Source organism: Cervus canadensis, chromosome 6 (assembly GCF_019320065.1).
Source record: "Cervus canadensis isolate Bull #8, Minnesota chromosome 6, ASM1932006v1, whole genome shotgun sequence".
Lineage (NCBI taxonomy): Eukaryota > Metazoa > Chordata > Mammalia > Artiodactyla > Cervidae > Cervus > Cervus canadensis.
The window spans coordinates 51,957,251-51,982,930 of record NC_057391.1 but is presented as its reverse complement, the minus strand read 5'-3'; the positions used below and the strand labels follow the sequence as shown (position 1 = coordinate 51,982,930).

Sequence of the window (25,680 nt, the reverse complement as noted above, 5' to 3'; positions counted from 1 at the left end):
TGTTATGGTGACTAAAGTTAGATGAATCATTAGATGGTGCCTGGGGAAAGTATACAGGAGATCAGTCAGGTAGTAAGGTGTAGCTGAAATAGACACTAGTGGAGCAGTGGATGTACAGAAAGCAAGAGCCATCTTGGGGGACCTGATCATACACTTCCGGTTCTGACACTTCTCTTTCTCTCACACGAGTCATCCAGTTTGTCAGAAAATCCTGTTACCCATTCCTTCAAAAATTAACCAGAATAGAATTTCTTCTAACAGCTCCTCCTAGCTTTGCACAATCATAATTTAAGCACTATCCTCTTGACTGAATTACTGCACTATTCTCATTACTGGCCTTCCTGAATTTTTCCATAGCCAGCCTTAAGGCGGCATAAGGGAGCCTTTTTAAGAAGTGTGTTTGCTCTTCTGCTCAAATAGTCCCCTTGCTTCCTACCTTGCTTAAAGCTAAGTTCTAGAATAGTCTATGATTTTTTCACTGGTCCCACCCTCTTCTCTGAATTCATCTACTATTGAAGCCCTTTTTATTAAATTCTGTTCTATTGAAACCTTTTCCATCCCTCTTTGTCTATTTTTCTTTCAGCATGCAATACCATTTAATATATCTTATTGGTTTCTTTTATTTTCTACTAACATTTAGTTTCATGAAGAAAGGGATTTCTGTTTCTTCTGTTCCCTGCAGTATTGCCATTGTTTGATGTATAAGTGAAAGTGAAGTCACTCAGTCGTGTCTGACTCTTTGCGATCCCATGGACTGTAGCCTACCAGACTCCTCCATCCATGGGATTCTCCAGGCAGGGGTACTGGGGTGGGTTGCCATTTCCTTCTCCAGTCTGATGTATAGTAGGTGATAAATATTTGTTGAGTGGTTGGGTGGAATGAATGAATGATATTGTGATGGGTAACTTTACTATGTTCATTTTCTCTGAGTTGTTATATTAAGAAGTTAAGGTGAGTGTTTATACCTTTAAAACATTTCTAAGACCACATTTTTCCTGAATACAGAAAAGTCAACTAAAAGTGTTTATAAAATGTTGCTTGACTATTTTTATATGGTTAATACGGTGTTCTACTTTTAAATTTAAGAAAATAATTTGTATACCAGGTTCTGGAGCTGCAAAGCCCCCCTAAGGCCAGCATGGTGGTGAAGGACTGCGTCAGGGCTTGCCTGGATTCTACGTACAAATATATTTTTGACAACTGCCATGAACTCTATTCCCAGCTAATAGACCCGGTAAGAAAAAAACATGTGTCTATTTTCTGTTCTAATGTCTGCTTCCATAAGTAAGTAGGAAAGCATGTTCATTCAACTTACGTTACCTGCACGTTGTTAGAATTCCCATATCTTTTCTTCACATTTGAATGTCACTTTAATGTACATGAAATAATCCACTCCTTGCGATAACTTGTTATATTAATGGTGGATATTATTCAAGGTTTCAAGTGAGGAGTCAGTTTCAAATAAGTGCTTTTCTCAAAGTCACACAGTGGGAAAGTGGAAGATTTGCTACTAGAATTTAGGATTTCAACTTCTGCTCCTGTGTCCTTCCCCTAACTCATCCTGCCTTATCATTTCTATCTCACAAAAATGGTAGGTGGGGACATATTTGTAGAACACGCGGGTAATATACTCACATATGTACATTTATTATTAAGAAATATTTCTAAATACAAATGAAAATACAGAAAGTATACTTGCATATACTTAGCACTTAGATGACCAGTTGTTAGCATTTAGTAATATTTGTTCTGCTCTTTAAAGTTTTAAATTGGCATCTCACTTTGTAGTTCTTTCAAATTTCATTCTCCTCCCTTCGTCTTCTTACAGAGGTGAGCACTATTTTAATGTTAATGAGTTGGAACATCTTTTCATATATGCTCAGTGAACAATTCAGTTTTATTTTCTGTGTGTTGTCTATTAATTCCTTGCTGATTTCTCTCTTGGCTTGCTTGCCTTTTACTCATCGATTTGCATAAAATTCTAAAACGTGTTTTGGATACTAATCTTTGTTGGTTATGTGATTCATTTATTTATAAATACAGGGTATATTATGTGATATATCTTTTTGTTGCATCAAAGTTTTTTAATACACACTATGTTTCATATATATTGCTATTACTTGTGTAGAACTATTGTTTGGGGATGACTTTTTAATATGATTCTATTGCCTATTCGCTTCCCTGAAGAAAGCCATTGTTCCAATAGATATTGGAAACCATTACCCGTGGAACTTCTTGGTTGCTTAGAGAAGGGCAGAGTCTAAAAAGTGTATGTTGGATTAAGGCCAGGAGGATTCTTTCAAACAAGGTTTCATGCTCGGATTCTTAGAGTGTTACTCTTTCTGGGTCAGTAACTCCTTAGCCTAATAGGAGAACACAGTAAAGCTGGAATCTGTCATTGTATAAGCAAAACAACATTTAACTGCATAATTGTTCTTAACTTTATAATTTCTGCTAAATGTGTGCTATTAGCAGTTTGGAAACTTGGTTCCCTGGGGTTTCGAGGGATTAAACTGTCCCTGACTTCACACCTCCCCTTGGGTGGCTTTCTAATGGCCTTCCTTTTTCTACTGTCTGTTCTTTATCTTCTTCCCACAAAACTCTTTCAATTCTTCCTCTGCATTTTCAACATCGCTGTCTTTATTTTGCCCAAAATATAAAAATTAAGCTTTTTATTATACCATGTTAGTTATTCATACATAACTTCATAAGCAATCTTACCAGACTTTATTATCTTTAATTTCTTCCTACAATTTCAAACACAAACTGGTCCCTTCTCCCGAGCCTTAAATTCTATTATTTTCTGTAAATTGATCATCTTCTTTTACATCCATGCATTTATCCTGTTCTATCTGCCGAAAATGTTCATCCCCCATCCTCTGTCTTCATCAAAATCCAGTTTAAATATGACCTCCTTTCCTACTAGTTCACACTCAATGGATGAATCAAATCATCTAAATAAAGTGACATGCCTTAATATCTTTCAAATGTATTAATAATAATAATAAACAAGTTTTATTTATATGGTGTCTCACATGGTAAAGAATCTGCCTGCAATGCAAGAGACCTGGGTTCAATCCCTGGGTGGTGAAGATCCCCTAGAGAAGGGAATGACTATCTCCTCCAGTATTCTTACCTGAAGAATTTAATGGACAGGGGAGTCTGGTGGGCTACAGTCCACTGGGTCACAAAGGGTCAGATATAACTGAGTGACTAGCACACTTTAGAGAAATATGTGCAATTCCCATAAAGCAAACATACCCCTAACAAAAAGCAAATAAATTATCACATAAAAATTAATATAGCTTAGTACCTGCTGACTTGGCTTTAAAAAGATGTTTACCTGATTTTCTAACCTTGTATTCTTATTAGATGTACATGGTGTTTGAAAATCAAGACCAAAAGGGCACTCTATCACAGGAGACTCTCATTGCTTGCCTAAAACCTCTTGCCATTGTATGGGGTCATGTTGCAGAGGCCTGGATGACAGGATGTGGAAGGAATTGAGGGAAGTCCCATCTAGTCCCAACCTTTAAACATAAGTCCACAGTGCCTTCTTCCCCATTATCTTTACCTACCTGGATTGCTTCACCTCCCAAACCCTTTTCTGGCTAACTTGAGCTCACTGACCTTTTCTTCAGAAAGCCTCTAGGACCTCTCCTGGCTAATTTAGGAGTTGCTGCTCTCTGGTCTCATAATATACCCTGACATGTCACCAGCAGCATGCTTACGATGATGCGTGTATTAGACATATAATGTAACATTTGTCTGACCTGTGTTCCCCACTAGGCCACAAGTTTCATCTTTGTAGCCCCAGTGTTTAAACACTGCCTGACACAGAGTACAGTTGATAAAGTAATAAGAAATACATTTTACAAAAAAAAAGGAAAAACACTCAGTTATTTATATTCTACTTCAATGACTCCACTGTAAGTCTGAGACCAAGAACATAATCTCTGATATTAGAGCCCCTGAGTTCTAATCCTGGCTGTAAAGCTGATTACAGTAAAGCTGGTCGCCTTAGATAGGCTAGCCTCTACAAGCCTGTTTCTTCATCAAGATGTACGTTTAGTATTTATGCCACTTCTGTGTTTATCTGAGTTCTCTGTAGATAATGTCATGCCTGAAACCAAAAAAACAAGAATTTCAGGCTTGTTAGGCACAGTATAATTCTGCTTATTTAAGTGTGGAAGCTTACTTTCTTTCTCCAAAGGGGTTTTTAAGAACCATATACAAATAGTACTTAGAATAAAAATGAAAAACAAACAAGGGAAAAGTTGAAATTGTTGCAGTTAGACAAGATAGCTGGAAACGGCTGGCAGCGTTTTCTCATGGAACAGCGTTTACTTTGACTTAATCACCAGGCCCACGTTTGTCCTCAGTTCAGCATAACTAAGACTCAAGTGTGGCAGTGTGGACATAGAAGATTGATCTCTTGCATAAAGATACATGAGGGATCAATTCATAAACTAGCCCAATATTCTAATTATTTTTTAATAATGAGTTTTAGAATCTTCTCACAAGCTTATTAGCTTTTGAGTAACCATTTTGATAAATTACCTCTTTGTAGCTTATGTTTATTTTAAAAAATAGAATCTCTTTTTTTCCTGGTTGCTATTCTGAGGTTACTTAGTTCTTTGTCAGCTTTTGATATTGCAAAGTTTTTCACAATCCATCAACTTTATCTTTGTCACAGTGTACGTTTATTAAAAAAAAATTTCTCAATCTTAATATAATCAAATTGACCAATTTTTCTATTTAAAATATGATCTTTGAAGTATTAAAAAGTCTTTCCCACTCACTCCCAAATTCAAGATCTCCTTATGTGAAATTAACAAAATGGATGTGTTCTAGCTTAGTAGTAATTTTTGTTAATATCATCCAGCTAGTTCCCTTGCTGCTGCTCCTAAAGCAACCTTCAGATCATTGCTTTTCTTTTCATATAGATAACTTCCAGAAGAGGATAAGCCAAAACATCATCAAGTCTGTTTAAAGCATCTGTTTTTGGTTTTTGGTTTTGCTTTTTTTCCTGAAAAAACTGGCATTTGTTTCCTGAGGTGTCCTCAGAGCGTACACATCAGGCACTAGTGCAGAGTCCCTTTGTTTCCCTCCAAAATCAAGTTTCCCTGCCTCTTACCTTTGCGATAATCTCTGTTATGAATTTGTTATTAGCTTTCTGGTTGATCTTTATGAACATTTATAATACATATCTATTAACCATTTGTGGTACCTGTCTCTCTCACATACTCCAGTGTACAAACAAGCAGTGCAATGGTGTGGTTACATGTACTAACTCCAACAACCTTTAGGTATTTGAGAGGAAATCTGTAATTTTTAAGGCTTGGTGTTACTTTTTTGAGAACTATGCATACTGATACTTTGAGGTACATTTATTGATTTTTTAATGGCTACCTATCACATAAATACACCACAATTTAAATATCAGCTTCAGTGTTTCACTTTTACAAAAATAGTGCAGTGAATATCACTGGGCTTTTAAAGAACAGAGAAATGACCTCCTTTCCTCTACTTTTCCGTTTCTACTATAAATAATGCAGACTTGACTGTAGCATGTGGTCACAGCACCCTCTTATTTTTTCACATCTTAAAATGTCCTACAACTTATCTGATGTCCATAGTAAACACTGAGTTTAATGGGAATAGAAACTCTTATATTATTGAACTTATAGTACATAATGCTGTGCCTTGCATATAGTAGCAGAAATAGCAAAGAACTACTTACTTAATAGAAAGTCTGCACAAAAATATTTGTGCATGTGCAGCATAAGTATACTGCTATTCATTTCAAAATTTTGACCAAGATGTCTTCTGAAAAGTGAAGTTGCTCAGTCGTGTCCGACTCTTTGTGACCCCGTGGACTGTAGCCTGTGAGGCTCCTCTGTCCATGGGATTTTCCAGGCAAGAGTACTGGAGTAGGTTGCTATTTCCTTCTCCAGGGGAGAAGTCTTCTGAAAACTCCATAGAAGAAAGAAAATACCCTCCCACGATACCTTAATTGGAAACTTATATGAATATATACATATCAAGTTTAAGAAAGTCTTCCTTGATTTGTAGATATGTACTTCTTCAGTTCTTTTAGTCAAAACATTTGCCATAGATGTTTTTGTTTTCCTATTGTTTTTGCTCTAGATAATTAAATAATAAAAGGAAAGTTTAAAATGTAACTTTGAAATTTATAGGTAGAAAAATCCCAATTCTGTAATTCTTAATTTGAGATATTATTTAAATAATAATCCTTGAAGAATTAGCTAGAAAGTGTGCCTGACTTTTCTTATATTTTCCCCCTGGCAATGGACTTTTTCTTATACAATCAGTAGCATTAGTTTGGGGGATGGTGATCATTCTGAAAAGAAGATAACTTTTCACTACCTCATGTGATTATTATCTACACACTAAAACTGAGTAAATACAGACACACTTTAATCTTAATTTTTCTTCAAATATTATAAAATGTGTAAAAGAAAGTTTATGAAAGGAAATTTCATAAGTATAAACTTCATAATATATAAATTCTTATAAAAATAAATTGTTCAAAATGAGTGGTATCCTATTTATTGTGTGAGGAAAACAGGAACATAAGAAATCCAAAGCATAAAGAATTATTAAATAGTTATGTTTCCATCAATGTGTATTTTAGTTTTTCTGACCTAGGTCAATAAATTAATCGATAAGTGAAACCTTAATAAACTCTAAAATAAACAACATGCAGAGTAGATTTTGTCAGTAAGACTAATATAATTTTGATTCTAAAATTGGACTATGATAATATTTGGAAAGAAAATTATAAGCACATCTTGAAAATAAAAAGTGATTTAAACATTGCAAATAAATTATCAGATGGCATATTTAAAATAGAACCAGGTCAAGCAATTTTATCTCAGGAATGCAAGGATGATTTGACATTAGGAAAAAAAAAATTATCAATATGAATCACTGTAGTAGTTAAGTAAAGGAGGAAGATCATATATTTATGTTATATATGTAGAATGAACATATGGTGAAATTTGATGCCTCTTTATGATCAAAGAAGAGACTCTTGAAAATTTAGGAATGGAACAGATTTTCTTTTATTTAAGTTTACATTTAAAAAAATTGTGTCAAATGTTAACATGAAATTTAGGTACATTTAAGAAAGAAATAAGTATCCTATTAATACTGCTGTTTAACATACTCTTGAAGAAATAAGGGAATATAAATTAGAAAGGAAAATAACTGTTGTAATTTATGAGTCATATGGATAGGAAAACTAACAGAATCTACCAAGAGCTCTTGGCTCACATAAAAATAAATCTTACTTAACAAATACAAGAACAATAGAATTTCTTTACACTAAAAATTGTGTTATACGTATTACTAGGGAAAGGAACAGACAATTTAGAATGTTAGGAAAAGTGTCTCATCATATGGAGCTAGAGGAGTGTGGGGAGCTATGGGAAGGACTGGTTTCTTAGGTAACACCATATCCAGTGTGAACTTGAGAGGATGAAAGAGGCAAGTGTAAATGGTAGTAATAATAACAATGTGTGTGTTTAGTCGCTCAGTCGTGTCCGACTCTTTGCGACTCCATGGGCTGTAGTCCACCAGGCTCCTCTATCCGTGGAGATTCTCCAGGCAAGAACACTGGAGTGGGTTGCCATGCCCACCTCCTGGGGATCTTCCCAACCCAGGGATCGAAGCCAGCTCTCCCGCATTGCAGGTGGATTCTTTACCATCTGAGCCACCAGGGAAGCCCCAATAATAATGATAGTATAGGATAATACCTTTCTGATGCATGTAGAAAAGACTTCTTAAAATTCCAAAGCACAAATCTTAATTTTCTTGATTTTGAGCTTCTTTATTTTTTTAATTTTATTTATTTTTTTAACACCAAAAACATTTTGTATTGAGGTATAGCCAATTAACAATGTTGTGGCAGCTTCAGGTGAACAGTGAAGGGACTCAGACGTACATATAAATGTACCCATTCCCCCCTAAACCCACCTCCCATCCAGGCTAGCACATAACGCTGAGCAGAGTTCCATGTGGTATACAACAGGTTTTTGTTGGTTATCTATTTTAAATATAACAGTGCCAAAGCACAAATTTTAAATAGAAAAATTGATCAATTTAATTATTTTAAAATTGGCAATTTCCTATAAATGTACACTGTGAGAAAAGTAAAAGGTTGTGAAAGATCTTTGCAGTGTCAAAAGCTGACATAGGACTAAGGAATTCCAAAATAACAACCAGGAAAAGAGAGAGATTCCAATTAAATAGGCACCAAAAATGAACAGGGAATTTATAAAAATGCTTACTCAAGAGGCTTATAAGCTTGGAGAAGTTCCTTAAACTCATTATTAATTTAGTCAAAACAATATTGAACTACTGTCTTATATCCAGAAGGTTGGCAAAAATAGATAATGCCAATGTTCATGAGGAAATGGAGACACTGGAGCCCCCATGCACTTTTGGTTAGCATGTAAACTAGGACTTAGGAAGCAGCAATCCTGATATATCTATAGGTTAGACATATTTGCACAAAGACCCCTAAGGAGATATTTAATAGAATGTTTATTCAAACATTGTTTTTGATACTGAAAAGTTGGAGGCAGTCTATAAGTCCTTCATTAGAGAATAGATAAGTAAAACGTGGTGGATTTACTCTATAGAATATCATGAGACAGAAGAAATGAGTTAAGTGTTTACGTAGAAACATGGAGAGAAATTAAAAACATACTGCAGAGTGAAAAAGAAGATACAGAAGGTGATGTATAGCATAATACTAGTTATGTAAATTTAAAGTAAACACATACCACAACAATAAACATTCTAACCATCAGAGAAATAAACGCCAAACATAATAGATGATCTTACATAGATCAGGAGAAAATAGGATTTTGAAATGGCGATTAAAAAAAAAAAGAATAGGTGGAAGAATGGATGGATTGATAGACAAGACAGATGGGTATATGAATCACACATGGTCATTATATATGTACTTGAGATTCCAATGTGTTCCTTACCTCAAGTCAAAAAATAAGTTGACTTTAAATTTATGAAGAAAAGTATTATCTCATTGTGATATATTTGGAATCTAGGACCTATCTTCATAAAACCTTTAACTGAAATAAATTTGGCATCTAACAAGTATAGAACTGAATTAGATTTATTACCAAAACTACCTGCTTCATATGGTTATACAAAAAGCTAGAAATGATGACCCTGGCACTGCATGATGTTGTAGCCATAAGGCTCTCCTGTTAGAATCTATATTGCATTATGTGATTTTTGTTTTAATGTGTTCCCTTTTAGAAACCTTTATTCTTTAAAGGTATAACTTCATTCATAAATAATTAGAGGTGAAAATAAATCATTCCATGATGTGTTTCTTGGTATTTTTTTTTTTTTTACCACCTTTACGGTGTTTGGAATACGATGTTTCATTGAAGGTTTATACATGGGGTCAAGTCATCTCACTTACAACTTATTCTTTCACTCTGTGATCCTACAGTTACCTGGGAAATCAATGGGTCTTGAATCTTTTATTTTTAAAACACATTTTTTATTCAGATGGGGCATTTTAGTAAATCAAATTACTTGAAATTCATGAAAAGTTCAGTAAACATAAATACAGAAGCATACATTTTCTTAACACTTGCTTGATTCTAGTTCAGTCTTTCTCAAACTGCCCTGATCCTAAGAATCACCTGGGAAGTTTGACCACCTCAAACCCAGTGAAATAGGTTATCTGTGAAGAATCCTAGGAGTCCATATTTCAACAAGTTCTTCAAGAGATTTGACATTAGGCAAGTATTAAATAAAATGTTATTTGTTACTAGCCCTGGTTTTATTTTTTGCTTTAGAATTTTTCCTTTTTGATAAATATCTAGAGAGAAGGAAAATAAAGTAAACTTCAATTAAAAATTGAAGTGCAAAAAGTGTTATAGTATGTAAGAAATCTGCTTATGGGATATTTTTGCCAAATAGTCTGTGTTGTGTTTCATGACTTAGACTGCTCTTTCCCAGATGCCCAGAATTTATAAAATCCTTAATATAATTCCCTTTTAAGAGGAAAAAAAAATAAGTAGATGTTAGTGATGTTACTGAGTCATTAGTAAAATAATATAGCTCTTAAGATCATAGAAGAGACAATATGGTGAAACAGATTGTAAACCCCTCTGGAACAGTTTTGTCATTATTGCCCATCAATGAATTCTTCATATGTGGTATAGCATTCACATATAACAGATACTCCCAAAATACTGAATATAGTAGTTGTGATTTTTGTTTATAATACATGTAGTTAAAACTATAAGGCTTTAAAAAAAAAACATTGTGGCTCTGCTACTCACTAGATTTAGCAAAGCAATCACTAATAAACCAGTTTTCCTATCTCTAAAATAAACATAATGATATTTTTTCTCTCTAGTCCAAAACCTAGTGAACTTTCATTATTATATTTTTGTGAATGAATGAGTGACCTTTAAGTCCTTTAAAGGGCTTCTGTGGTGGCTCAGATGGTAACGAATCTGCCTACAATGCAGGAGACCCAGATTCAATCCTTGGGTCAAGAAGATCCCCTGAAGAAGGAAATGGTAACCCACTCCAGTATTCTTGCTTAGAGAATCCCATGGAGAGAGGAGCTTGACAGGCTGTATGTAGTTCATGGGGTCGCAAAGAGTGGGATATGAATGAGTGACTAAGACATCATCAGAAAGTTGTATGTTTGAAAATATCTGATAAATTAGGGCTTCCCAGGTGATGCTAGTGGTAAAGAACTCACCTGCCAGTGCAGGAGACAAGAGATGTGGGTTCAGTCCCTGGGTTGGGAAGATCTCCTGGAGAAGGGCATGGCAACCCACTCCAGTATTCTTGTCTGGAGAATCCCATGGACGAAGGAGCCTGGCGGCTACATGTCCAAAAGGTTACAGAGTTGGATGTGACTGAAGTGACTTAGCATACACACACATCTAATAAATTAGAAAACAATGCAAAAACATAATTAAAAGAGAGAAATATACTGAAGACAAAATTCAAGTCAAGATATCATTATTACTGAGTGATTTTTACAGAAATACAGACTAGGTTGAAAGGCAGATGTGAAATTCTAAAGGAACTCTGGGCCATCTAAAAGGACTTTTACATGGTAACACTTTGATGTATTAAAAAAAAAAAAAACATTATGTGTAGCCTTCCAGTAAACATTGATACTGTTGTCCTCATTGCTTTGATTTTATTTATATGATTTTTTTTTGTAATAAAGGGTTTGTGTGTGCCTGTGTGCATGTACACACACATTTATATCTATATCCATCCATCCATCCATTTGTTTAGAGCCAGGATATACCCTCCTGATACTTTTATCATATTACTTGTTTTGGAACATCATAAGCAATAATATACTCACAGAAATCAAATGGTGTTACATTAATAAAATGGAATATAATATATTGATGAGACAGTCTCCATTAAGAGATGCTGACATTTAGTAGCAGGTTTCTTTTAAAGCTCCTAATCTTCGGAACAGTTTCAAATGGAAGACATGAAACAAAATACAACAAACTATCCATTGTTCTAACTTTTATAGTACATGTGTAATTTAACCATCACCCATGACTGATGTCTGTTCACATAATCTGGTAATCCAATTTCCCTCACTGTACGCAGAGCAAGTTAAAGGATAATGGAATCTCACATAGAAATGAATTGGTCCCTTTTTACGTTTCATTGCTGCATTTTATTTTCCTCAAATGTATTACATGGCTCTCCACAGAGAGGTTTGGCTTCCTTACCATGCTTTAAAATATCTTATTAAAAATTCAGTTTTTATTCCATCTTGTTCCTTTTAAAATTTCATCAGATAAAAGTATCAAACTTTAGTTACTTGCTTATTCTGGCATTGGTGAAAGCGGCCAAAGGGAAGCATTCTAAATCATATGGAAGATTGATTCTGATTCTGAGTTCTATGTCCCATATGGAGAAAAGGGTTTAGAAGTTACACATTCATTCACAAGTATACAGTAACTAAAATTTGTTGAATTCTTGTTATGTTCCAGGCACTGTTAGAATAAGGAAAAGAGCAGTAACAAGAATAAGGAAAAGGACAGTGAATAGCCATCCTTCTCATGGGGTTCACAGTCTAGCCAGAGAGGTAGATATTAAAAAAATAACTAAGCCAATAACTAAAGTGTCAGGTGTTCTGAAGGGAATATACAATGTGCTGCTGGAATATAAAACAGAAAGAACCATCCTAGTCTTGGACACAGAAAAGAATACAGCTTATAATAATGTGATTTCTGGATACCCATCACGGAAGATCATTCTCTGGAGATATTAATTCTAGAGGTATGTATCCAGAAACAGCAGGGAAGTATTTCAAGATAAAAAATAATTAATAAAGCATCCCCTTAACTTTTGTTCAAAATCACATATAGTAGGCAGTGTCTGGAGTACTGTAAGATGTTTCTGTTTTTCATCTCAGCAAAAGAGCTAAAATACACTGATTTTTGTTCAGCTTCAGTTGCCTGTGTCTACTGATATTATCTTAACAAGGTCACCAAGTATATAGACTTTGCCTAAACTAGAGATAAATTATCTACTCTTATTTTACTCGACCTCTCAATAACACTTGTTACTGTTGGCTACTCCATCTTTTCTGAAATGCTACTTTCTAAGTAATTATAACCATCTGTATTTTTTTCCTCCATCTTCACTGGCTGCTCGACTTCAAACTTTTTAGCACACTCCTTCCTCTACTAGGTCTTTAAATGTTGGAGATTCCAGGGCTCTGGTCTTGGCTCTTACTCTCTGGCTGCACTTAATGATTCAGCCAAGTGCTTCAAACACAAGGTTTTTGTGTTTGAGGAGCACAAACGTGTTGGGGAAAAAACCTGTTGGGATCACATCAACCTATTGGGAAAAAACAGCTTGTGTGTGGGCCAGAATGAAGGAGGTAGACCCCTTTTCAGTTCTGGAAATAGTTCTCATAATTTCTAGAGATGAATAAATGGTCCTGCCTGCCTTATATCAGCAAAGGATCTTGCTTTCACTTAAGTGATTATCTTAGGAAGAAATAAAGTTTTGAAATCACATGCATCTGTATTCAAATAAAACCTTGTCTCCACCATCAGCTTAGAAAGATATGAGTCTTGGGCAAGTTATGTAATTCCTTAAAGCGTGAATTTATTCATTTGGCAAAAGGGGATAACAATACATCTCACAGGATTGCTGTGAGGATTAAATGTGATAGTGCTTGTGAATCACCTTACTCATAGGTATTCAAAAAGATCTTTTTATTATATTTATTTTTTATTGATATATAATTAACATATAACATTATTATACATGTAAACATTAAGTTTATAACATATTGATTTAATATTTGTATATATTGCAAAATGGTCACTATAGTAAGTCCAGTTAACCTCTGTAACTATGAAGAGCTACAAAAATTTTTTTTTTCTGGTGATGAGGACTTTTAAGATTTATTTTCTTTTGTTGTTGTTGTTCAGTCTCTAAGTTGTGTCTGCCTCTTGGCCAATCCAATATAATATAATGTCATTGGTAATGTTGACAGTTACTTCATCCTTTAAAATTTGGATGTGCCTTTTATTTCTTTTTATTGCCTAATTGTTCTGGCTAGCACTGCAATACTGTGGTGAATAAAAGTGGTGAGTATAAGCATTCTTGTCTTATTCCTGGTCTAAGAGGAAAACTTCAACTTTTCACCATTGAGTATGATGTTAGTTGTAGGTTTGTTATATATGACCTTTATTATGTTGATACACCTTCCCTCTATACCTAATTCATTGAAACTTTTATCATAAATGCATGTTGAATTTTGTCAAATGCATCTTTTGGATCTGTTGAGATGATTGTATGATTTTTATCATTTGCTTTTTTAATGTGGTATATCATGTTAATTGATTTGCAGATACTGAACCATACTTGCATCCCTGGGATATTCCATTTGCTTTTGGTATATGATCCATTTAATGTATTGTTGACTTCTGTTTGCCAATAATTTTTTGAGGGTTTTTTATTTCTATTTTTGTTCCTCAGGAATATTGCCTGTAATTTTCTTTTCTCATGGTAAGAGAATGAAGGTGTGTTTCCCTCTTTTATCTGTACAGTGAAGTGCAAAGATGATAGCCTGCAGAAACTTTTTCTTCAAATGGTAGTGCCTCATGGGACTCAGGAATGCCATTTCCACTGGCCTGCAGAGCCAGATGATCAAGGGACATATTTGATTCTACTTAAAAATCAGGGTTCCAGACATGTATAAAAGGTTCCCTCGGGGAGACATTAAAGCTGTGGAATATGGGAGAGGAAAGGCATGAGGGTGGCATCTGCCAGAGTAAGAGAAAATAATGGTCACTAGTAAGAAAATAAAGATGGTAACCACTAGCTTTAGCAAGAGAAAATAAAGGTCACTAGTAAGAAAATAAAGATGGTAACCACTAGCTTTAGCAAGGCAGATGAAGAGCACAAATATGGTGCCCCACTGTTTAGAGGATGAAAATGGCACCCACTGGAGGAAAAATAGCACCAGCTTTAGCAAGCAAGAATATGCAAGTGGCACCCACCAGCATCTCCATTCCCAGATAGTATCCAAACAGTTCCTAACACTCTGAGATTAGCAAGTGGATCTCATTGACATAAAGTCTGGATGTTTTTCAAATGCTGCCTCTGTGCTGGGTCTTTGGATGAATGAGTCTCTACAAAAACCCTTCAAAAATCATTTCTCAGTTTGCTATAACCCTTTGCTTAGCCCTTAACTGATAGGACTTGAGTCCTATCAGTTTTCAAAGCCAGATATTACGGGGGCTCATCTTTCAGGTGCAAGTCTTCAAGCTGTGGTGCCTGATGTGAGGTGTGAGCCCTTCATTCTTCAGAGAGAAGCTTCATGTTTTTGAGTTCCCTGATGATTGTGGGTCACTGAGCTGGGGGGTAGTGTTTCCCCCCAGTTTACTGAGATTGTGTCCCAGCCTCTCCACCTGTCTCAGTGTGATCCTTTTCTCCTTTGTGGAGGTGAAAGAGCTCCTCTGGCAGTTTTCAGGTCTTTGTTGGAGAAATTTATTTCATATGTAACTTATTGATTGAGTGTGTCAGTGAGGAAAAGTAATTTCAGGATCTTCCTACATCATCAACTTGCACTGCTCTTAGGTCTTCCTTCTTTTTAAAATTCTGTCTGCAGAGTTGGCCCTTGAACAACATGGGTTTGAACTGCATAGGTCTTTTAAGCACAGGTTTTTTTTCCAATAAATTCATACTCCTTTTTTTGTTTTGTTTTGTTGAATTTTTTTATTGTAGTATAGTTGCATTACAAGATTGTGTTAGTTTCTTGCTCTACAGCAAAATGAGTCAGTCATATGTATACATATATCCACTCTTTTTTTTCAATGTTTCCCATTTAGGTCACCACAAAGCACTGAGTTCCCTGTGCTATATAGTAGGTTCACATTAGTAATCTGTTTTATACCTAGTACCATAAATATATCAATCCTAATCTACCAATTCATCCTACCCTCTCTTCCCCTCTTTGTAACCATTTTTGTTCTCTACATCCATGACTATTTCTGCTTTGCAAATAAATTTCTCTCTACTGTTTTTCTAGTTTCTACATATAAGCAATATTATATGACATTTTTAGTCTCTTTCTGACTGACTTCACTCCATATGATAATCTCTCGGTCCACCCATGTCTCTGCAAATGGCACTATTTCATTCCTTTTTATGGCTGAATAATATTTTATGGTATATACTACCGTATCTTCTTTATCCATTCCTCTGTCAATGGACATTTAGGTTGCTTCCATAGGTCATATGATAGCTCTGTTTTTAGTTTTTAAAGGAACCTCCATACTGTTATCCACAGTGGCTATACCAATTTACATTCCCACCAAAAGTGTGGGAGGGTCCCCTTTTCTCTACACCCTCTCCAGTGTTTATTGTTTGTAGATGTTTTGATGATGGCCATATGAACAATGTAAGGTGATATGTCATTGTAGTTTTGATTTGCATTTCTCTAATAATTAGAGAAGGCAAACATCTTTTATTTGTTTGCTGGCCATCTGTATGTCTTCTTTGGAGAAATGTCTGTTTAGACTTTCTGCTCATTTTTTGGTTGGATTGTTTGTTTGCTTTTTATAATAAGCTGCATAAGCTATTTGTATGTTTTGGAGATTAATCCCTTGTCAGTTGCTTCATTTGCAAATATTTTTTCCCATTCTGAGGGCTGTTGTTTTGTTTGTGGTTTCTGTTTTTGTGTAGAAGCTTTTAAGTTCAATTGCATCCCATTTAGTAGTATAGGATCTGAGTTGTTTAATCCATGGATGTAAAATTGCCAATAGAAGGGCTGACATTAAAGTTATAGGAGGTTTTTTGACTGTGAAGGGGAAAGGGACCCCTAATCCCTGCGTTGTTCAAGGATCAACTATACTTGTATATAATTTACTGATGGAAGCAGAAGTTTGTGCTATAGTAGCTAGCACTAAAACACAATATTTGGTTCATTGCCTCTTTTACTCAGTCTGACTGCTTGCTCTATAAGGAAAGAGGAGATTATAACACACAAAATACCCAGTTTGCTGGACCCATCAGGCTTACTGTGAAATGTATATGCAATTTCTCTCTATCTGCTCACAAAGCATCTTTCAGGTATTTGGAAGCACTGGAATATACTCTGATTAAGCTTGACACTGAAACTCATCAAAACCATTTTAAAGATATTGTCTTCATATGTGCTTTCTAGATAGAGATACACAGACATACATGTATACAGATATGTGCATCATCCCCTTTGTTGTTGTCATTCAGTCACGTCCGATTCTTTGCAACCCCGTGGACTGCAGCACCCCAGGCTTCCCTGTCTTTCACTACCTCCCAGAGTTTGCTCAAACTCATGTTCATTGAGTTGATGATGTCATCCAACCATCCCATCCTCTGTCACCACCTTCTTCTCCAGCCCTCACTCTTTCCTAGCACCAGGTTTGTTTCTAGTGAGTTGACCTTTCACATCAGGTGGCCATAGTATTGGAGGATCATCCCATTATTTTACGCAAATAGTATACTACATGTGTTTCACTTATGTGTCTTTGAGATGGATTTATATCAGTGACTAAAATATTCCCATTCTTTATTCCATTGAGTATATATTTCACAATTTATGTAATCTGCCCCTTTTGGTGGAAATGCAAGTTATTTCTAATGTTATTGCATGCTTAGTCACTCAGTTGTGCCTGACTATACCAAATTATCTTCCGAAGAAGTTTTATTTGAATTCAATCTCTCTAACAACCACCGATGCAAAGGACATGAACCTGGGCAAACTCCTGGAGACAGTGACGGACACGGAGGTCTGGCATGCTGCAGTCCATGGGGTTGTGGAGAGTCAGACTAGACTGGGCGACTGTAGCAAAACAATATACCACAGTGCCCTTTTCAAAATTCTTATTAATGCACTGTTTTACCAAAGTTGTTTTTTCATTTCTTAAGTAGGTATAAAGGTTTAATTTACTATATTACTGTAAGTCATAATTATTTAGTTTGAGGAGAAGGGTTTCCTTATATCTGGAAAACACAAATTTAAACCAGGAATTTTTTCAGTGATCAATGCAAAGATATGGAGGAAAACAATAGAATGGGAAAGACTAGAGATCTCTTCAAGAAAATTAGTGATACCAAGGGAACATTTCATGCAAAGATGGACACAATAAAGGACAGAAATGGTATGGACCTAACAGAAGTAGAAGATATTAAGAAGAGGTGGCAAGAATACACAGAAGAACTAAACAAAAAAGATCTTCATAACCCAGATAACGATGATGGTGTGATCCCTCATCTAGAGCCAGGCATCCTGGAATGTGAAATCAAGTGGGACTTAGGAAGCATCACTACGAACAAAGCGAGTGGAGGTGATGGAATTCCAGTTGAGCTATTTCAAGTCCTAAAAGATGATGCTGTTAAAGTGCTGCAGTCAGTATGCCAGCAAATCTGGAAAACTCAGCAGTGGCCACAGGACTGGAAAAGGTCAGTTTTCATTCCAATCCCAAAGAAAGGCGATGCCAAAGAATGTTCAAACTATCACACAAAAATATCAAACAATCACATTCATCTCACACAAAATATTGTGTGAGCAAAATAATGCTCAACAATACGAGAACCATGAACTTCCAGATGTTCAAGCTGGATTTAGAAAAGGCAGAGGAACCAGAGATCAAATTGCCAGCATCTGCTGAATCATTGAAAAAGCATGAGAGTTCCAGGAAAACATCTACTTCTGCTTTATTGACTGTTCCAAAGGCTTTGACTGTGTGGATCACAATAGACTGTGGAGAATTCTTCAAAAGATGGGAATAACAGACCACCTGACTTGTCTCCTGAGAAATCTGTTTGAAGATCAAGACACAACAGTTAGAACTGGACATGGAAAAACAGACTGGTTCCAAATCAGGAAAGGAGTACATCAAGGCTGTATATTGTCGCCCTGCTTATTTAACTTATATGCAGAGTACATCATGCGAAATGCCAGGCTGGATGAAGCATAAGCTGGAATCAAGATTGCCGGGAGAAATATCAATAACCTCAGATATGCAGATGACACCACCCTTATGGCAGAAAGCAAAGAAGAACTAAAGAGCCTCTTGATGAAAGGGAAAGAGGAGAGTGAAAAAGTTGGCTTAAAACTCAACATTCAGAAAACTAATATCACAGCATCTGGTCCCATCACTTCATGGCAAATATGTGGGGAAACAATGGAGAAACAAATGGGGAAACAGTGAGAGACTATTATTTTGAGCTGCAAAATCACTGCAGATGGTGACTGCAGCCATGAAATTAAAGGATGCTTCTTCCTTGGAAGAAAAGCTGTGATCAACCTAGACAGCATATTGAAAAGTAGAGACATTACTTTGCCGAAAAAGGTCTGTCTAGTCAAAAAACCAAAACTATGGTTTTCCCAGTAGTCATGTATGGATGTGAGAGTTGGACTGTAAAGAAAGCTGAGCACTGAAGGATCAATGCTTTTGAACTGTGGTATTGGGCAAGACTCTTGAGAGTCCCTTGGACTGCAAGGAGACCCAACCATTCCATCCTAAAGGAAAGCAGTCCTGAATGTTCATCGGAAGGACTGATGCTGAAACTGAAACTCCAATACTTTGGCCACCTGATGCAAAGAACTGACTCATTGGAAAAGACCCTGATGCTGAGAAAGATTGAAGGCAGGAGGAGAAGGAGATGGCAGAGGATGAGATGGTTGGATGGCATCACCAACTCGATGGACATGAGTTTAAGCAAGCTTTGGGAGTTGGTGATGGACAGGGAAGCCTCGTGTGCAGCAGTCCATGGTGTTACAAAGAGTCGGACATGACTGAGCCACTGAACTGAACTGAATTTTTTCAGATAGAAACCCTAAATCTATAACCGTGTTCTCCAGTTCACTCAGTCTTATGAAGCCATCAGGTTTCCCTTTAGAATTCTTTAATTTACAGCATTATGGTCTGAAAGTCAGAAGCTTGTGTTTATACAAAAATCCTTTGTATAAATCTTCCTCTTGAAGAGGAAGCATTTTTTCAAAGGCATCAGAGTAAAACCATAGCTTTCTATAATTGAAAGACTTAAGGAGACATGTTTAAAATCTGATTACAGTGCAATTGACAAAGAAAGTTATTGCTGTGACATACAACAGTTTTAGATAATAACTATAATATTTTTACTAGGACTTATCAGATTTTTAGGAACCCCATATAATTTCCAGAATATCTGTATTAATAACATTTATCATACACTATAACCTAAGAAGATTTATTGCTCATTTAACAATATTTCTCATGTAATTTAACATACTAGAGGTACCTAATTAATCTAATATCTCTCTTTGGAATGTTTCAGGGACCTTTGAAGCATCACAAAGTTAGCTAGAGGTCAAAAGGAATTTGATTTAAGAAGTTTTATCAAAATACCCAAAGGGATGTAAAACATTTGGTGAGGTAGGATCATAGGTCACAGTGAAACAGTAGTTAATCATTTAGCCAAAGTGACAATAAAGATTTCAAAGACAAATACATAACTGATCATTTACAGATTTTAAGTTTCTTTGCATTTTATCAGAGGCATTTCAGCATTAAAACAAACAAGCAAACAAACTTGTTCTTTTTAACAGAGAGAAAAGCCAAATTCAAGTTTTGCACCAGCTTGCTTTCAAAATTTGTTCACTCAATTTATTATAACATAGTCAATCCCAACCGTGCACAAAACTCCTTTCTCTGAATCCAATTCCCACAAACCTTCCATCACTTTCTTTATCCATCCAGAAACAATCAGTTTTAAGACAGACATAGATTCTTTTTTCTTAATAAAGTGTAATTCCATTCCTCATACCTACTTTCCTGAAAACATATCCTATTTTCCTTAAGCAACCATGAACTGTCTTTTTACATAAGCACTTCCCCTACTTTGAGATTATGTTAAATATATTATCTCATCTTTTTGAGCAGAATTTTTGTAATTTCTTCATATTTAAATTTGTGACTCACCTGGAATTTATTTTGATATTAGGTGTGATGAAAATCTTGTTTTAAACTGATGTTTTACTACAACTTTGGAAATAAAAGTTAGGTGTGAACTATAGTGCAGAATCAAATCAACCAATGATATATTTGCTTTCTATTCCACTTAATTCTAAAATACAGCCTGTAGTATTATAAAAATATTTTTGTTTTCTTGTAGTATCTATAACATGTCAATCTGTAAATTGTCTTAATGAAAAATAGTTGTATATTTAAAAGTCAGTTGTCAAGCTCAGCTTTAAGAATAAGTTGATTTTTTTTTCTGTTCTAATCTTGTGATCTAAAATTCTAAAAAAAGCTAGTACTGCATATTTTATATAGCTCTTTATACAGTGATTAATATTTTAAAAGACAAAGCAGAAACTAAGATCTCATCAAGCACGTGCATTAAAATAGAAAAAGAAAAAAAATTCAAGCTCCCAGAGTTATAAAAACAGATAAATTAGGAAGTCTAAACTTTTTAGGAGAAAGTGACTCGAGGAGATAAACACTGACAGTCAGGGGAAATACAGACAAAAATTAAACTATGGTTTGCATATAAGTTCATTTTGTTCTTACAGTAGTATTTTCTTACAAACTACACTTTCCTTTCAAATATATATATATAATTTCAGTCTTTAGTCAGTTAATCATCAAAAGCCATGTAGGCTTTGCTATGCTAATTATGGTCTTTCTGAAAGATACCTCTTTTTGGTTGGATATAAATAAAAGATGGAGGGAATTCTGTATTCAATCTATATTCAGTCTAGATTATTCTGATAATCAAATGTCAAAAAATGAACCATGTGAAACTGTGGTGTGATGGGTAGTTGCAGATATTGAAACACCAGGAAATGTGGTCAGTATTAAGCTAAGGAAAGGCCAAAGATGAGTTTTTATCCCCATGACCACTGTCTCCACATGGAGCCTAGTTTAAGCCCCTTAATTTGCCAGTCAATGCAATAAATGATTATGTATTTCCTGTTGCATATAAAGCGTTAAGCTAGATGCTAGTTATGCCAGGATGAATAACTCAAAGCTTTGCTTTCAAAGTTTATTTTCCACTGCAGCTTTCACAAAGGGTAGTCATAGACCTATGCACCGACATCACCTGAGAGCTTGTCACAAATGCATATCCGTAGTCCCTGACCAGGAGTTACTAAATCAGAAGCTCTGAGGGTGGGGTCCAGCAATCTGCTTTAAAAAGCCCTGTAGGTGATTCTGATGCTTACACCTGGTTGAGAATCCCTGATCCACATAACTCAGACAAGTAAGGGGGCAATTAAAATATAATGTGGCAAATAGGCTGAAAGGGAAAAGATGGGGTGTTCTGTGAGCATACAGGAAGCTCAAATAATGGCCTGGGCTGGAGTGAATGGGAAAGAGGGGATCAAGGAAGGCTTTCAGGAAAAGTGACTTCTAAGAAGACAGAATAAGTAGGACCTGAGCAAGCAGGTGGATTAGGTAAAGAAGGATGGCCTGGTGAGGGAAAGAAGGCAAGAGAGAGTGTTACAAAGCAGGGAGGGTCCCACACATGTAAAACCTCAGAGCTGTATGAGAGTTTACTCCCTCCCAGGAGTGAAGGCTGGAGCAACTTTGACCAACCACAGTGCAGAGCTGATCATGAGGCTTGATCAAGGGTCAGGAGTGTCACAAATACTAGTAACAGTAATACTCACTCTAAAAATAGCGAAAGTAGCTCTGGTGATAGTAAGGCTGAAGGGAAGAGCAGATGTTTTGTGAGACAAGTTAAGAAGTTTGGATTTATCCTGCAGGACATGTGAAGCCACAAAGAATTTTAAGTAGGAGCATCAGATTTATGCTTCATGACAATGGATCTGCCTGCAGAATGGAGCATTAATGGAGGGATGGGACTGGAAGCAAGGAGAGGCTATTTGAGTAATCTGGCTGGCTTAAGTTTTCTAATAGAATCTGACTTATTCTTGCTAAAATTATTTACAAAATATGCCTTAGGTCTTTGACAGATGTTGAGTAAGAATAATGCATATTGAAAGATTAAAGTCTTACCTCTTAAATAATGGCTTCCGGTTTGGGAATCAGTGACATAGTGGGTGTTTATAGAATATAAGGGGGAATAGCAAAGCTATTTTTAGTTATTTTAAAGTTCAGTAAGAAATATACACTTGTGTGAAAGGAAATTAAAATTTATATTTCCTTGTTTTTGGTCTGAAGTGATGTCATCTCAGTATAGGTTCTGTGGTCATTTAATGCTTATTAGAAACTCCATTTTAACCTTGGCATATCACTGGAGAACAGAACATGAGAAAATGAGATTTTGCTTAACTGATACAGTAGAAAAGAAAGAGAAATAGAATATGTGGGAGAAAGTAAATGCATGTATCTTGCTATTTAAAGATTACAAAGTGTGGCATGTTATCTATGTGGTAGCTGGACCTAAGGGAATTAGGGAGCTAGCCAAGCGTTAGGCAGAAAAATGATCTGAGACAAAAAGAAGAAGATTACATTGCATGAAAATAGTTCAGGTTTTGAGATTAAAAATTATATTTTATTTATAAGTAATTATACTCAGAGTTACTATGAGAGGGAAAAGCTGCAGCTTCCATGAAAGCCATGGAAGTTCCCAGTATTTGAACAGACCCATTTCAGTGTTCACTTATTTGTCTTTTTTTATTTTAATTTATTTTTTTCATTTATTTTTATTAGTTGGAGGCTAATTACTTTACAATATTGTAGTGGTTTTTGTCATACATTGACATGAATCAGCCATGGATTTACATGTATTCCCCATCCCGATCCCCCCTCCCACCTGCCTTTCCACCCGATTCCTCTGGGTCTTCCCAGTGCACCAGGCCCAAGCACTTGTCTCATGCATCCAGCCTGGGCTGGTGATCTGTTTCACCCTAGATATTATACATGTTTCGATGCTCTTCTCTCGAAACATCCCACCCTCGCCTTATCCCACAGAGTCCAAAATTCTGTTCTGTACATCTGTGTCTCTTTTTCTGTTTTGCATATAGGGTTATTGTTCCTATATAATAAATTCCATACACTTATTTGTCTTGATTTCCGGTAGCCTAGTGTGGTTTGATGAGTTTTTGTTCACATTCGCATTTGGTTCCTCTCATTTTCTGAGTGGCGGGTGCTTTTGTAATTGGATTGAGCAAATGATAGTTTGTACTTTTAGTGAGGGACAATATTAATTCAGTTTAATAACATTCTTTTGGGAAACAAACTCATATGAATCTAAATAAAAAGTTTAAAACCTATAATGAAAACAGAGGCACCATATCTAATGTTCACCTCGGGGCACTAGAAGCATAATATGGCACTGATTGTACTTATTGTGTTCCCCATTAAATGACTTAATGGACCTTATTAGATGTAATTTGTCTAGAAAGTGCTGGTAGCACACTTATCTAGTGATTGATTCTCACTGAGCAATAGTCGTGTGGACTAAATACCATGAATGAGTAATAGTGGCGTGTGTGAACCACTTTTACTAGGACTTGAGAACACTCTAACTGGGTCACGACCACCATGCAGGGTCCTTCCTGCGTTTCCATACATTGTGGCTGACTCCAACGCTGTGCTTGGAGCAGTAGCTCTGATTGAATTACAGAGACTCTAGTCACAGAGATAGTGCAGCCCCACCATCATTCTGATATGGACAGTTTTTTTTTTTCCTCATTGTCCAGCAGAGGAGATCTAAACCAGAGAGTTAAACCGTTCCCCATCAGAGCTGCAGAAGCGCCTGCAGCCTTGGGCGGTCCTAATGGTCCTCTCAGTCCTTCCCTGTTTTTATTCCTGACCTCACTGGATGTAAGGACTGCCCTGAGCTCTTTTGCTCTGCACCATCCTTCCCTGTCTTATTGGTAGATCTTCAGAGGCTAAGCTCACTGAGTCCTCAGAAGTCTCACCTCCATTTCTGTAGTACCTTGGGGCAGGGCGAGTCTCTGGTAATGGCCCAAGGGCTCTGCACTGAAGTAGTTTCTCTTCTTATTTATCTAAATTTTAGTCTTGTATTTGTATAATAAGTTACCCTTTGTATGACCTAGGAATTTGGGATAGCCTAGATGTTCTTGTTGATTTGCAATTTTAAATCAATATATGCCAGTTATATGGATGCTGGGAGACCAGGCTTTCTGATTGAAGAGTCCAAGTCTTTCTGGTCAGTCCTCATGTGACCAGTTTTTGAGGATGCCCACCTGCCCTGCCCCCTACCCCAACATATGACCCCCAGAAGCAGTTTATACCTTTGTGAACACTGTAGAAATATTCTTTAGAACTTCTTCAGTTAGAATTTGTCTTCCTGAAGGCTCAGTACTTAAGACTACTTGTCTTATTCAGTTATAAAAATATCATAGGTTTTTACAAGGAAAGAAAAATTTATTAGTTTCATTTCCACATTTTGAAGATATTTAGGATCATGTTAATTTCTCTAACATTTGAGGCACTTTAAAGTGTTCTAAGAGAATTAGTTGTTCCATCCAGATAAAGCAATTTGAGACATTACCTATGTGTGTTTTTTAGTTGCTATTTTTATAAATGGTTCCCTTTAAAATCATCTATCCCTCAGATATAAAGACCTTGTTTTTATTTTAAAAGCATCTTTATTATGATTATTATGTTACTCTAAGTTAATTACTGATGTTTTATCTACATATAATTTTGTTGATGCATTTTCTACCTGCTCTACAACAGATTTTGTTCCGTACATGGCAAAATGTTATAAAGAAGCTGTCAGCTTAGGGTACTTATGTTTAGCCCATCCAGATTTCCCTTATGGCTTTACAGATGCGGATTGTAATCCTGCTTTGTATTTTCCCTGGGATTCATTTTTCATCTCAAAGTCAGATCCCCAGGATAAAAAATGTTCTTGTCTGAAAACATTTTATATTTTACTTATGTGCACCACACACACACCTATATGTGGTTGTTGTTGTGATTCAGTCTCTAAGTCGTGTCCAACTCTGACTCCATGGACTGCAGCACGCCAGGCTTCCCTGTCCTTCACTGTCCCCAGTGTTTGCTCAAATTCATGTCCATTTAGTCAATGATGCCATCCAACCATCTCATTCTCTGTCACCCCTTCTCCTCTTGCCTTCAGTCTTTCCCAGCCTCAGGATCTTTTCCAGTGAGTTGGCTCTTTGCA

General features: G+C 36.0%; 1 protein-coding gene across 5 annotated transcripts in view; it reads left to right on the top strand.

Moving 5' to 3' along the window:
• Positions 1-25,680, top strand: part of UNC13C (unc-13 homolog C) — a 646,481-nt gene that overhangs the window by 375,309 nt on the left and 245,492 nt on the right. For all 5 annotated transcript variants that reach the window (XM_043471933.1, XM_043471936.1, XM_043471934.1 and 2 more), the window contains one exon: positions 1,106-1,234. In XM_043471933.1, coding sequence (XP_043327868.1) covers positions 1,106-1,234 — 129 coding nt within the window. The remainder of the gene's footprint in view (positions 1-1,105; positions 1,235-25,680) is intronic.